Source organism: Lepidochelys olivacea (assembly GCF_965140295.1).
Source record: "Lepidochelys olivacea isolate rLepOli2 genome assembly, chromosome: 3".
Taxonomy (NCBI): domain Eukaryota; kingdom Metazoa; phylum Chordata; order Testudines; family Cheloniidae; genus Lepidochelys; species Lepidochelys olivacea.
This window is the reverse complement of record NC_140413.1, coordinates 57,597,803-57,610,839: the sequence shown is the minus strand read 5'-3', so window position 1 is coordinate 57,610,839 and position 13,037 is coordinate 57,597,803. Positions and strand designations below refer to the sequence as shown.

The 13,037-nt window shown below is 37.2% G+C and overlaps 1 protein-coding gene across 27 annotated transcripts in view; it reads right to left on the bottom strand.

Moving 5' to 3' along the window:
* The window catches only part of RIMS1 (regulating synaptic membrane exocytosis 1), a 513,389-nt gene that overhangs the window by 175,558 nt on the left and 324,794 nt on the right, over window positions 1-13,037 (bottom strand). For 17 of the 27 annotated variants that reach the window (XM_084623248.1, XM_084623228.1, XM_084623249.1 and 14 more), the window contains exons 11-16: window positions 12,872-13,002; window positions 11,386-11,557; window positions 11,101-11,257; window positions 9,938-10,009; window positions 5,414-5,570; window positions 2,969-3,094 (exon numbers count right to left, since the gene is read on the bottom strand). In XM_084623248.1, coding sequence (XP_084479374.1) covers window positions 2,969-3,094; window positions 5,414-5,570; window positions 9,938-10,009; window positions 11,101-11,257; window positions 11,386-11,557; window positions 12,872-13,002 — 815 coding nt within the window. The remainder of the gene's footprint in view (window positions 1-2,968; window positions 3,095-5,413; window positions 5,571-9,937; window positions 10,010-11,100; window positions 11,258-11,385; window positions 11,558-12,871; window positions 13,003-13,037) is intronic. The other 10 variants (XM_084623239.1, XM_084623251.1, XM_084623257.1 and 7 more) reach the window with 2 other exon arrangements.

Below are 13,037 nucleotides of genomic sequence, written 5' to 3'. Positions count from 1 at the left end.
ATTCACAGCAGTCAGAATTATGATACCAGACTAGATAGCTTTCCCCAGTAATTTTTTTATTAAAAAAAAATAGCAGCAAAGGCAATCTCAGTTCTGTTGGAAATATATCACAACTTGTTGCTGAACAGTCCTCTAGCTGGAATTTTATATGAGGCCATGATTCACTTTCCTAAATCTAAGGATTCTCTGTTATTGCTCCTGCATAATAATTTAAAAATAATAGTTGAAATTCCTGAACAAAGATTCTGAAGGTTATTACCAGGAATTATTCAGAATATCACATATTGATTTGGGTGCTACCACAATACAAATAAATAACTAGTAACAACTTGTATGGGTATAATCAGATGCAGTTAATAATTGTAGATTATTTCAGGCATGGGGATAGCAGGAAGTTCTATGGATCTATCCATACCTTTCCAGTGGATGCTATATTAGACAGATAGCAGCAGGTATGGATTTTGATGAGAACTTCTGTAAATGAGTGAACTTATTGCAAGAGCATATCAAGTAAAGGGTCTTTAAATTCTTAATCTTCTTCCTTGGTAGTAACTGCAACAGGCTCCCCCTTAAGATTCCTGTATTACTCATTGATAAGTTTGTGGACCCGCCACTAGAGATAAATAAACAAGAGTTGTATAGTGCTTTCCGAAATGACTGCAGTGCACCTTAAGCGGGGGTGGGGGCAGGTGTTGTCCAGCTTGCCAGGGAAAGAGGAATAGTGCTTTATGGGTTGGGGTAGGGGTGGGAGAGGGGCTCAGAAACTGCTGCAAAAAGAGGAATGGGTCAGCATGGTGATGCTGACTCATCCTCAGGTACCAGAAGGGCTGGGGAGTTGAAAAGGGGCAAGCCTGGCAGCAGCAGCCCCTTTCCCCCAGACCAAGTGAAGCAGCATCCACCTTCCCTCTCCTTGAAGTGGCAAAATACCAGGTGTGGTTAGGACCTGCTGTAGGCATCGCACTAGCCACTCCTTTCCAGGGGGGCTGGGAAGGAATTTTTCCCTCACCACCAGACTGGCCTAGGTGGAGTGGAGAGTTTTTTCACCTTCCCCACAGTGGGTTCAGGGAGGACTTTGTTACAGTGAGTAGGAAAGGGAGTTAGGCTATGATGTCGCAACGTGTTATGTACATGTGGAGTTGATGCCCAGGGAGGTACTCCACAGGGAAGGGATACAGTGACCAGATAAATGGCTTTGTAAAGGACTTAAAAAGGAGGTGTTGGTTAAAAGAAAGGAATGGGGGCAGGGAGGGAGAGCCAACTCCATCTTCCTTATAGCATACCTTATCCTCCATTGGCGCGGGGGAATGATAAGGTCCCAGCAAGGGTTGGCTGGAGCACCTGGATGGAAAACAAAGGGGGGCTGGTGGAAGCCCCTGGACAGCTATTGAATGAACATGGAGTTACCTACACTGTATAGGTTTATCTGCCAGGTGGTCTCAGACATCTAATAATGAAGTTGTGGCCTGATTAAAACCATATCAAGTGTCTCCCGTCCTCCTTTCAGGATAGCTGGACAACAGAAGTTTTTTACAGGTGGGAGTGAAACGAGACTGATGCAGCTGATGTCTCTGGGACAAGAAACTCCTGGCAGAGGTACAGGGGCCCCTCAGGATAGCAACACCTACTTATTCCATTTATCCATCAAAAGCTGGCTTCTCAAAGCAAGAAGAAGAGAATGGAAAACTCTCTTATACCAGTCAGAGTCCCACCCTAGCAGCACCCTCACCCTTGTCTCTGCTCTGATGGCTTCCGCTTCAGAGAGAATCAGAGCAGAATCCTAAAGCCCTTCCATCCAAGCAGGAAGGGAGGAGATGTAAATATGATCCAAGAACACAGTCAGGAATTTTGTTTTTGACTGTGGGATATTTTGCATACACTTATTGTCTAAATTTGCACCTAGGAATAGGAGTCACCCTTCAATGTCCCCTGCCCCCTTTCAACCTCTACTTACAAAGAATACTAAGGAAAATGGTCAATAAACATATTTTTGAAAAATATGTTTATTGAGTATATAACTACTTTTACTATAAAGAATAAAATGAAACGTACATATAAGGTGGAAAACACTGCAGTGTTAGTGTCTTAACTGTAAAACTGATTTTTTTATGATTAAAAAGCATTTCAATTCACCTCTAAGAAGAAAATCAGTGGTACAATCCAACTTATACAATTCTGTACATATTTCTTGCCTAATTTTATTGTATGCCATGGTAAAACAAGTCTCAAGAAATTAAAACTATCAACAACACTTATTAACGCCTAGATGTAAGTTATCTCATTTAAAATTTGAAAAGGCAAGATCATATACAAAACTGAATTAGGGATCGCTGCAGAGGCCATTGGCTATTAAATTACTATGTTGCTTCAAAACGGGACAAAAGTTCCAGAAACATTTTCAGTTTTATTCCCTTCTCCCGTTTCTCCACCCTACTACGGATGGCATTGTTTATAGTAGGCTTGAGGAATCATTTTAAAGTAGTAACACCAGGACTGATTTTGTCACCCTTATTCACACTGATAGGACTATTGACAAAGTAAGGGTAGCAGAATATAGGCACTATGATTTAGCTGTATAACATTTTCCCACAAAATAATTAAGTGACCTACAAATATGAACAACCAGAGTCACCATTACGTTTTCAAGTACTGCACCAAAATTTGTTCCTATGATTTCTTTGCATAAACAAGGCAAAATTCCTGGTTTATTCTTCCTTCCTCTTTTCATATTCTATGCTACACAAATAATTTTCAGTATGAATATAGAACCTATTCCTTATCTGTTGCCTAATACTGATAAAAGCACCTTTTCTCTCCTAGTGCCGTAATCATGATTGTTCTTGTCAGTTATGGCCATTCCTTTCCCCTTTCCCATTAACCCAAATGTGCATTCAAACAAGTACATTCAAACACTAGCCAAAAAGACAAAGACACTTCTATACATGTTCATAAGTTCAAGCTGAAAACATACCTTTCATGATCTGACAAATACTGACTATCCATGTCTCTGGACCTGCGATCAACTGGACTTCGGGAGGCATCATGGTGTCTAGTTGGAGAACGTGATCTTCTCATTTGATGAATTTCATCTAAACTCCTAGAAGTGTTTATATAATACATATATGTATGATGGTTTTCTTCTCCCCATAGTTAACACAGTTTAACAGGTTACATGGTTACAAGTTGCCTGCTGGAAAGTTTCTCCTTAATGTATGACTTTTCAAAAATATTAGCTCTTTGGGGGAAAAAAAACCCTCATTTTGCATGGGTAACAGTAATTTTTACCCTTTTTAGAATTAAATTATTTGTGAACACAGAACGCAGCAACGTTAATGGGGAACATGTTCCTGTATTTGGAGAATAGTTTGAGAGAACAGCTAGCAAGAATTCATGTTGAAGTTTATGGTTTTATAGTTTCATACCTAGGTTTCCAAACGCAGAGTCCTGGCCTGTGGACCCTGGTCAGTGGAAAGTCCTTGCAGCAGAAAGAAGTGTCTGTGGCTGACCTTCAGCAAGGGTTAGGGTGGGACCACAGGTAGTCTGCACTATCCCTAAAGCGTGTGGCACTGCATAGGAAGGGGGTGTGACTGTGTACATCTTCCAGAAGTTTCTGACCTGCTACGGAGTCTGACCTAAAAGTTCTTTTCCTGTGGTGAAATTCCTGATGGAGAGCAGCAGTGGGAATACCACTTGAAGGGCTGACCCCCCTCTGCCCCCGCAAATTAGGGGTAGTAACTACCCACTGAGTAAGTAGCCTTACCACTGAGTAAGTAGCCTCTTACAGGAGGGACCAAGCTGCAAACCTCTGTGCCAGTGGTGGTGAATCAAGCCATATGTTTTTACTGAGTTTCAGTGTTTGGCTGACAGACTGAAAGTTCCTGACTGTTTTTCCAAGAAGAGCTCAAAAATTTGTTTTCTAAAAGGGAAGTGAAGGGTTGTCTGGCCTTTCAGCTAAGTGTGAGGAGCAAAAAGAGGGGTTGGCCTCATAGCCTGAACAGATTTCTTAAATGCAACTCAGTCTTCCACTGTAAGACCAGGAAAGACTGGTGCCACTCTGGATTAAGTCATTCTGGGACCAGCATGTGATTGGCACTGAAAAAAGTCTCTTGTACTCATCTATGGTCCAAGCAACGTTATCTGCAACACAAGCTTTGTCTACACTAGAACACACAGTATCTTTGTTACAGTAGCTGCCAGCATCAATACTACTATTATGTTTATACAATCATGTGAGCAGGGCTCTATCATTTTTTACCACAATGTCAAAATGCATGAGCCCAGTTTACACTAGTGGCTAGTACTAAGTATAACTGCAGTATTGCTAGCTGTTGCTCTACTGAAGGTACCAAGATTTCTAGTGAAGACACCTCCAGAGGACAGAGGAGGGAAAACTGAGAATGAGTGGATGAGGCTATGGGTTTCAAGAGAGGTTCAGAGAAGCTCCTTCTCCTCTCCCTTTCTCCATACAGAGGAATGAAGGAGGTTTGTCAAGTTTTGAGTCTACCAACCCTGGCAATGTCTACATCTGAAAATGTAAAGCACACAACACATTTTTATGAATGTAAAGCAGGAAAAAAACAAAAGAGATTCACTTATTCATTACTTGATGCCTACCAGAAGTTATACACACAGGAACTATATACTTAACTTTATAGCCAGTCTAAATGTTATCATTGTTCTCTGAAATACATATATATATAAAAAGAAAAGGAGTACTTGTGGCACCTTAGAGACTAACCAATTTATTTGAGCATGAGCTTTCGTGAGCTACACTCACGAAAGCTCATGCTCAAATAAATTGGTTAGTCTCTAAAGTGCCACAAGTACTCCTTTTCTTTTTGCGAATACAGACTAACATGGCTGTTACTCTGAAATATATATATATATCATTTGGTATTTTATTGTTTTCTCTCTAACTAAACAAATCCCATAAAAAGAATCTTAGAATGTAATTTATAGGAACTGGTAACTTCAGATTACTCTTACTTGCAAAATCATTTCATTCATGGTTATTAATGGTATATTGTTATTTATTATTTATAGCACCCATGGTGGACTCACAAAAGGCACAGTCTCTCCCTGAAAGAGCTTCCAATCTAAATTTTAGATACAACACAATGAACAAAATGATAAACAGTAGGGAGGATGTCAGGTAAGGAAAGATTAGGGTTACAGTATTGCAATTAACAAAGCAAGCAACTTGATGGGTGATTTAAATAGAGGATTAAGGATGTGGTAGGCTTCAAACAATTTCTGTGCTTCAATATTAAACTAACACATGAAGAAAAAGTAATACACTGTGAAAAATAATGAAGAGTTCAATCAGATGAAAGTGACATAGAATCTCTGCTTGATTACACAAATTTTGAATCACGAAGTGTTTCAATAACTAATGTTGCTAACTTGTGAACCCTACCTCTGTAATGGCACATTTGGTAAACGTGAACGGGTCCTGCCCTGATCATCACCACGGTGAGGAGATACAGATCGTGAACGATGATGTGTTGTTCTTTGCTGTTCTGGCACAGTTAACGTTGTAGATCTACTTTCTCTAGTATTAGATCTATAACCTACTGGTAAAAGTGCAACAAAATGATGTTAGACAGTAAGGATCTGGGTCTACGAACATGCAGGTAATGGTTGGTCTTTCCAGGAAAGCACATCTAAATGATTACAAGATTTTCAAGTAGTCATTTAGCTATTGTAAATCCTGAAATGTCATGCAGCCAGGATTAATTACTAGCATTACCTTTAAATGTAATGTGTGTATATGTATAGAGGCAGAGAAACTAAGAGGAGTTTGGGTGCATACTGGGGAAGCGAGGCTTGAACAAGTCACCTGAATTGGGGGATATTACCTAAAATCTAATGCGTTAGGTATTGCTGCTCACTGGAGGTCACTTCTTCAAGTGACATGGTAATTGTTCTACACTGTGAACCCCAACCTCATTCAGTGTTTGTTTTATGAATTCAAAGCAATTTAGGTTATTTTCATCTAAACTACCTGCCCACCATGAATGGAAGAAGCAGCCGGTATGGAACAAAAGAGCATCCCTGAGATAAGAGATGGCTCCTGAGCCAGTTTCAGCTGAGTTCTAAGTGAACCGGACCAGAGCCACCCTTACTGCAATGAACATAAAAGTATTGACATTACGTTAAACATAGTAATTGGATACCAGAGATATTGCATAAGTAATTTTCCTGTGAATACTACGAGTGAACGGCAAATGGTCTGCTAAGTAAAAAAAATTTTAAAAATTGTTTAGAATTAAAAATCACTATCAGGATGTTTGTCCAATTTTAAAATTGCTTTAATCAACATTTCCAAACAAAAATACTTGAGCAGCAGCTTCTTGTTCATTTAACTATCAAGAGTAGTATTCAGCATATAATTTTTGTTCTTCTTTAATATTTACATTATGGCCGTACCAAAATCCCCTCAAAGGACTGTGGATACACTGCTATGCAATATACAAACCAAAGATTCACAGAGTTTGCAATCTCATGCAACAATTGAACACATGGCATACATGAATGAATGCTTAGATTTTGGGGAAATCATTAGCTATTGCAAGGAACAATCTGAACTCCTGCTTTAGCAACAGAGTGGAAAGAGAAACTCATTTTGAACAACTGTGTTATAATTTTTAAAAGTCAACACAGGTTCTGTATTCACATGATTCTGAGATGTTTAATACCACAAAAACATGTAACGTACAAAGGTGGCAGCTCCCTTAAAACAACACTTTACCCTATTCTATTGTACTTTGGCATTGTTACTTCAACACCAAGAAACAATTAACAATGGTGAGAATAACTTTAGCATAGATCTTCATAATTGCCATAACAACAACATAGTTGGTAATGTAACCACTGAGGTAGCAAAGGGACAAAGAGAAGCCTTGGAAGGAAAAAAAATAAATTCAATTTTCTTACATATTATAGGATAGATTATGCCATCCTTACTCATGCTGAGGAGCACCTTAATCCCAGACTAGTCCTATTGTAGTCAATAGCACTAAGAAGGAAGTAAGTGTAAGTAATGCTGGCAGTATCTGGTCTTAAAAGTTTGGCAGCGGGATTCCAGGAAGAGATGTTGTGAATCTGAATGAAGTGAAGTAGTTTGGGGTTTAGAGATAGTGTGAAATCCTGGCCCCATTAAAGAAAATGAGAGTTTTCCCTCTGGATTCAGTGTAAGTTATCAACATAGAGGCAGGAGCTGATATGTGACTCGATGAGCTTGCCCAATGAAAGGGCAGAATCGTGAAAGACTTCAGACAGAAAAGAAGGAGGAACTCCCAACAGATAGGAAGGGAACCACGAAAGCAAGAATTGCTTCAAGGAGGGAGTGATCCATTATGTTAATGGCAGTCATTTCATGTCAGTCATCTATCTAGAAACTTTTAATGAACCTTATGGCCATCTGATATTGTATCTCTACTAAATATATGTTTGATTCCACATACATGATATATTGTTTCAAAGTCTGGAATATATCATTTGTAAATCTCCTTTTTAAAAAAGAGCAAGTTAGGATAAAGCAACAAAATATGGGATCTTAATTGATTTTCCTCACTTGTAGATTGTCTGATAGCAAGTTTCAAATGTTAGGTGTGGATGCCATTAGAATTGCACCAAATCAGAGAATCAAATATGAAATCATAGAATATCAGGGTTGGAAGGGACCTCAGGAGGTCATCTAGTCCAACCCCCTGCTCAAAGCAGGACCAATCCCCAACTAAATCATCCCAGCCAGGGCTTTGTCAAGCCTGACCTTAAAAACTTCTAAGGAAGGGGATTCCACCACCTCCCTAGGTAACACATTCCTGATGGAAAGATGGAAAGAGAAAAAAGAAAAAAACAGTAGCAAAAAGACCCACATCAGGACCATACCTTACACACACACACATCCTTTAGGTTTTGTTTAATTATCTTGTTATCGCTTCACAGATGTCTCCAACCCAATAGCCATCTGATACTGGATGTGTGAAAGTTATTTTCAAAAGTAATTTGGGGACGTAGCTTCTCAGGCAATCTGAGTTTGATGCATAACACTGACAATGTTTTCCAACTGCAGCAGAAGAGTTGAGTCTCACCTGCTGTTTAACTCTAATTTGTTTATCTTAATATAAGTTTAGCATTGCACCTTCCTTTATCAGACCTTTTTTTTTTTCATTTATAACATTTGCCCTTTCCTAAGAGTTCAGGCTGCATGCACAAATGTAGTAAAACATATAACTTCGCATATATATATACACAGAGATTTCTTCCAGACAGAAACTAGAAGGAAACCAACTCTACAAACAGTCTCTCTCACCCATATCTGACAAATGTCAAAGGAATGAAACAGGTTATACATATTAAGTTCTGAAGGCCAGTTAACTTGGGCTCTGTCAGATGAGCTCGTAAAATGGGTTTGCATGAGCTGGTAGAACTAGTTTGGGAATAAGTTTCTTCCAGCCAGCCTACTCACATTAATTTAGCAACCATTAGTATCAACTCAACTGTCATGGATGGCAGAGACTTCAAAAGCAGAGAGGTGGTCTCTGAGACAGTAAAGGCCCTAGTTACATATGGCCCATGAATTCTTCAAAGGTACAATGGCACACTTAGGCACCGAACTCCTAACGACTTTCAGTGGGACTTAGGCATCTAAGCGCTATTTGAGCATTCGAAGATGTATTCCAGTGAGTGCTGTTGTCATATACATTTTGAAAGACTGCTTTGTGGGATGGAAGATAGGTCATTGCAGATGGGGAATTGTTGCCCAGAATGAACTGGTAAGTGAAAAGCCCCATATAGTTTAAAAAAGGAATAGTGCAGCTTTCGAGATGAGTAAAGGATCACGCATGCCAATATCTGCACCCCCATTTGCGAAAGGAAAAAAAAGTGAAAAAATAATGGAAATCATTTTATTTAAAATATTTTTCTATTTAATTTGATGAAAGAATGAAGAAAATCACTCCATTAAATGTAATACTAGTGCTAAGGCTATTGGGACAAATTCTCTTCTTCGTTACGCGGGCACAACCCTATTGCTTTAAACTGATGTAAATGAGAGCAGAGTTTAGCTCATTCAGCAATGCAGTCATATTTCACACGAATGGCAAAAATGCCATGAATAACTGCTGTTTGTAGGTTACTTTAATCATAGATTAATAAGGAGAACTTTTCAAATACTACCATATTTTTAATATGTTCAGTACTTTCACATGTAACTTTTACATAGAAAACCTGATTTAGCTTGGGTGGGTAAACAGCAACTCTTTACTAAGTCTGCCATGAATAGGAGTTTTAATCTTGTGATTTGTGGCAACTGCCAATGAAATATACTTAAGGTATGGTATCTAAAATATGCCCCGATGTTTTATTATATTGAATATACAAAGGGTGCTAACCTAAAGTGGAATCAAGATATTCTCTCTCTATATTTATACATTTATGCACATTTATGGTAATGATAATTCATGAATGCTTATGAAAAGTATAAAAGATATAGCCATGCCACATGCATTTGAATTTTCAACCATGCATTTAAAATATATTCCTTGGAGGACTGCATTATATCTGGGTTTCAAGCAAGAAGCAAAATAAAAAAAATGCAATGGAAATTGAAATTGTAATTAGTATTTTAACTGAATTATTAGAATAAAAATTGTAGTTTCATGTATGCTTAGAGCACTGTGAAGTAACAAACAAACAGCTTTGAACCATCTAAATGCAAAATCCAAACAGTCACATCTAAACAGAAATATTAATTAGTACATAACAGTACATTTTAATTTAATTTAGAAGGAAAGACACCACAGAGTAATTAGTCATACTGTTTTCTCCATAACACAATCTCCAAAACCAGCATCCTGCAGGAGTCTGGAAAATTAGAGGGGGAGGAGGGAAGGAACAGCAAAAAGAAGCAGGACCATGCTCTTCACCCACGCACCTGGAGGAACTACTCCAATACCATCATCAACATCATAATCTGAGATGTCACTATCACTGATTCGCTGAGATCCTGCACAACAGTAAGGCAAATAAATACCTGTATATCTGGTTGTATTGGAAAATGTAAAAATATGTTTAAATAAAAACTCTAGTTATTCCTGTGATTCAAACATAGGGTGATTTTATATTTAAACTATATGAAATGAGAATTAAACTGAATTTAGAATGAGGGCATAGTCTGATATCTATATGCTTATTTTTTTAATGCACGAGTTTCAACAGTATCTAGTTGTTACAGCTACTAAAAGTGCATCAGTTAATTATGAAGTTATGCACTGGCTGGAACTTATTAGTTTTCTTACTCTTACTCTTCTTAACAGGCAGGTAAAAGATCAGAAAAATACCTGAGAAAATACCTTTAGAATTTGTTCTTTATTTCTTTCATATTTTTAAAATGTAATCTAATTTCAGACAAAATGGTACAGTAGAGGCTACAGGTTGCAGCTATTTCCATATAGCAGCTATTTCAACCCATACTATATGCTATGCTATGGCTCTGAGAAATGCCACTTTTTAAAAACCATTGTTTTCACATTTAAATTCTCAAAAAATTAATACCTGATCAGAGAAGGACAGGTTTTGACTATTGTACTATTTTCTGATTTTCATCTTCCCAATCACACACATACAAACGCATTCTGTGTAGCAAAAGTAAGTTTTGTATCGGGACAATAAGTGTGTCGGAGGTTGAAATGATCAATACACTAAAAGCTGCTCCCAGGCTTTAGAGTCTGAAGCTTTTTTTTTTTAAGACCCAACATTTAGTAATCATAAAAACATCCCATTTTCCTTGTTAAAATCATGTATTATGCTCAGTTCAGTGTTTAACAAAGACAGCTATGCAAAAACTAACATTTCAAACTATAGGTAATTTCAACAAATGTTGCCAACCTGGAAGTTGCATACCACAGTGGGGTTGATCAGGAAATGTAATAGTTTTTCCATTTCCAATTGTATTTTCAGTTATGTTTTGGAAAGAATATCTTTATTTTTGAATATGACGACCAAAACTTCATCTAAACATTATTACAGCATAACTGACTGTCACAAATCATTCCCAAATTAAAACTGAAAACGGACAGCGATAGCATTTGGACCTACTTTGTAATTTTTTGCTAGTGCTTTCTCCACCATGGACATGTCTCCTCGGCATGAAAGGTGATGGCTGAGGCAGAGGTAGTGAGGATTCATCATGTGTCTGCAGTTTATACCAATGTGGTTCATCATCTAAAAGTGCTGTCTCCAGCTCTATAAGGATCTAGGAGAAAATTTATTGAACTTAATCTTAGTTTAAAACTGCACAGCATTATTTTTTTAATACAGAAGTGTTAGACTTTCTTATATGCTTAAAATATAATTATTTTGTAATGCCATTGTATATATCACCTCTCCAAGAAATTCACTCTCTTCTTCTTGTACTCTTGGCTGGTCCCATACGGTTATTTCTAACATTCGTTCTCTAAAATCTCTACGATGTACATGTGAATAGAGAAAAGTTTGGTTCCATTTTGGTTCTAGGCTTTTCTTTACTGTTTTGGTCCTCCTTTTACTTTTATCACTGAAACATAAACATTCTTGTAAATTATAATGCAAAAACAGGTCACATACTGCCATCTAGTAACCAAGACTATAATTACAGGTTTCAGAGTACAGATTTCAGAGTAGCAGCCGTGTTAGTCTGTATTTGCAAAAAGAAAAGGAGGACTTGTAGCACCTTAGAGACTAACCAATTTATCTGAGCATAAGCTTTCGTGAGCTACAGCTCACTGCTGGGAATAGCTCATCTTAAGTGATCACTCTCTTTACAGTGTGTATGATAACACCCATTTTTTCATGTTCTGTGTGTATATAAATCACCTCACTGTATTCTCCACTGAATGCATCCAGTGAAGTGAGCTGTAGCTCACAAAAGCTTATGCTCAAATAAATTGGTTAGTCTCTAAGGTGCCACAAGTACTCCTTTTCTTTTAGGTTTCAGAGTAGCAGCCATGTTAGTCTGTATCCGCAAAAAGAATACAGATGCATCCGATGAAGTGAGCTGTAGCTCACGAAAGCTTATGCTCTGATAAATTTGTTAGTCTCTAAGGTGTCACAAGTACTCCTTTTCTTTTTTCAAGGCTATATTTGTTTTCATCCTTTCTGATTTAAACATCATGATTACTAGGCTTGGCAATATTCAATTTGTATTTTTTTATAATTATGATGGATATCATCAATGTTTATTTTAAAGCATTTTTCTGTATCTATTTAAATTTTCACAGTTGTACAAAATTATAAATTTTAAGCATTTTTTCAATTTTTAGTTATTTAAATTTTTACAATTGTGGGAAATTATGGGAGGGATTAGACAATGGGGGGCATACAATAATTATTTAATGATATTAGGTGATGAGATTCAAAAAAGTTAAAGTTGTATAATAATTAAAACACAATTTGTCAACATCACATGTCAAAATACATGAAGTAAATATCCTTAGATCAAACGCTAATAAGACCTCAAGCAACATTTTTCTTACTTTGCCTATCTGTAAATTTCTATTATTATTGTTTGGAATATTTTTTTATCTGTTTGTATGTGTATGGTGAAATCAATGTTTACTTACATTTTACTGATAAAAAGCCTAATGATCTTTTATGTCTAAAATGGATCAGTATCTGCTGTGCAGTATTCCAGGTTCAGCCATATTTCCATGGAGCAAATTACTTACAATTTGATATTATCTGATTATAAATGCATGCTAGTTTTATACCTTTTAAGGTTCATCTAAACTACAATAAACTATTAAAGGAAAATATGAGAGAAACATGCATTTAAACTATAACTAAAATATTTAAAATGTTCACTTGATACATTTTTCACTTGGAATATTACCTTCTATCTGGAAGAAAATACATTTTTACATAAGGATTCCTGGGACGCCCATCTCCTCTAGGTGGCAGATCTGTTGCTTGTAGAACATTTACTATTAACTGATGCCCCACTTTGTCATACCACAGTTTCACCTACAAGATCCAAGTTACCAGAAATTATTCATGAA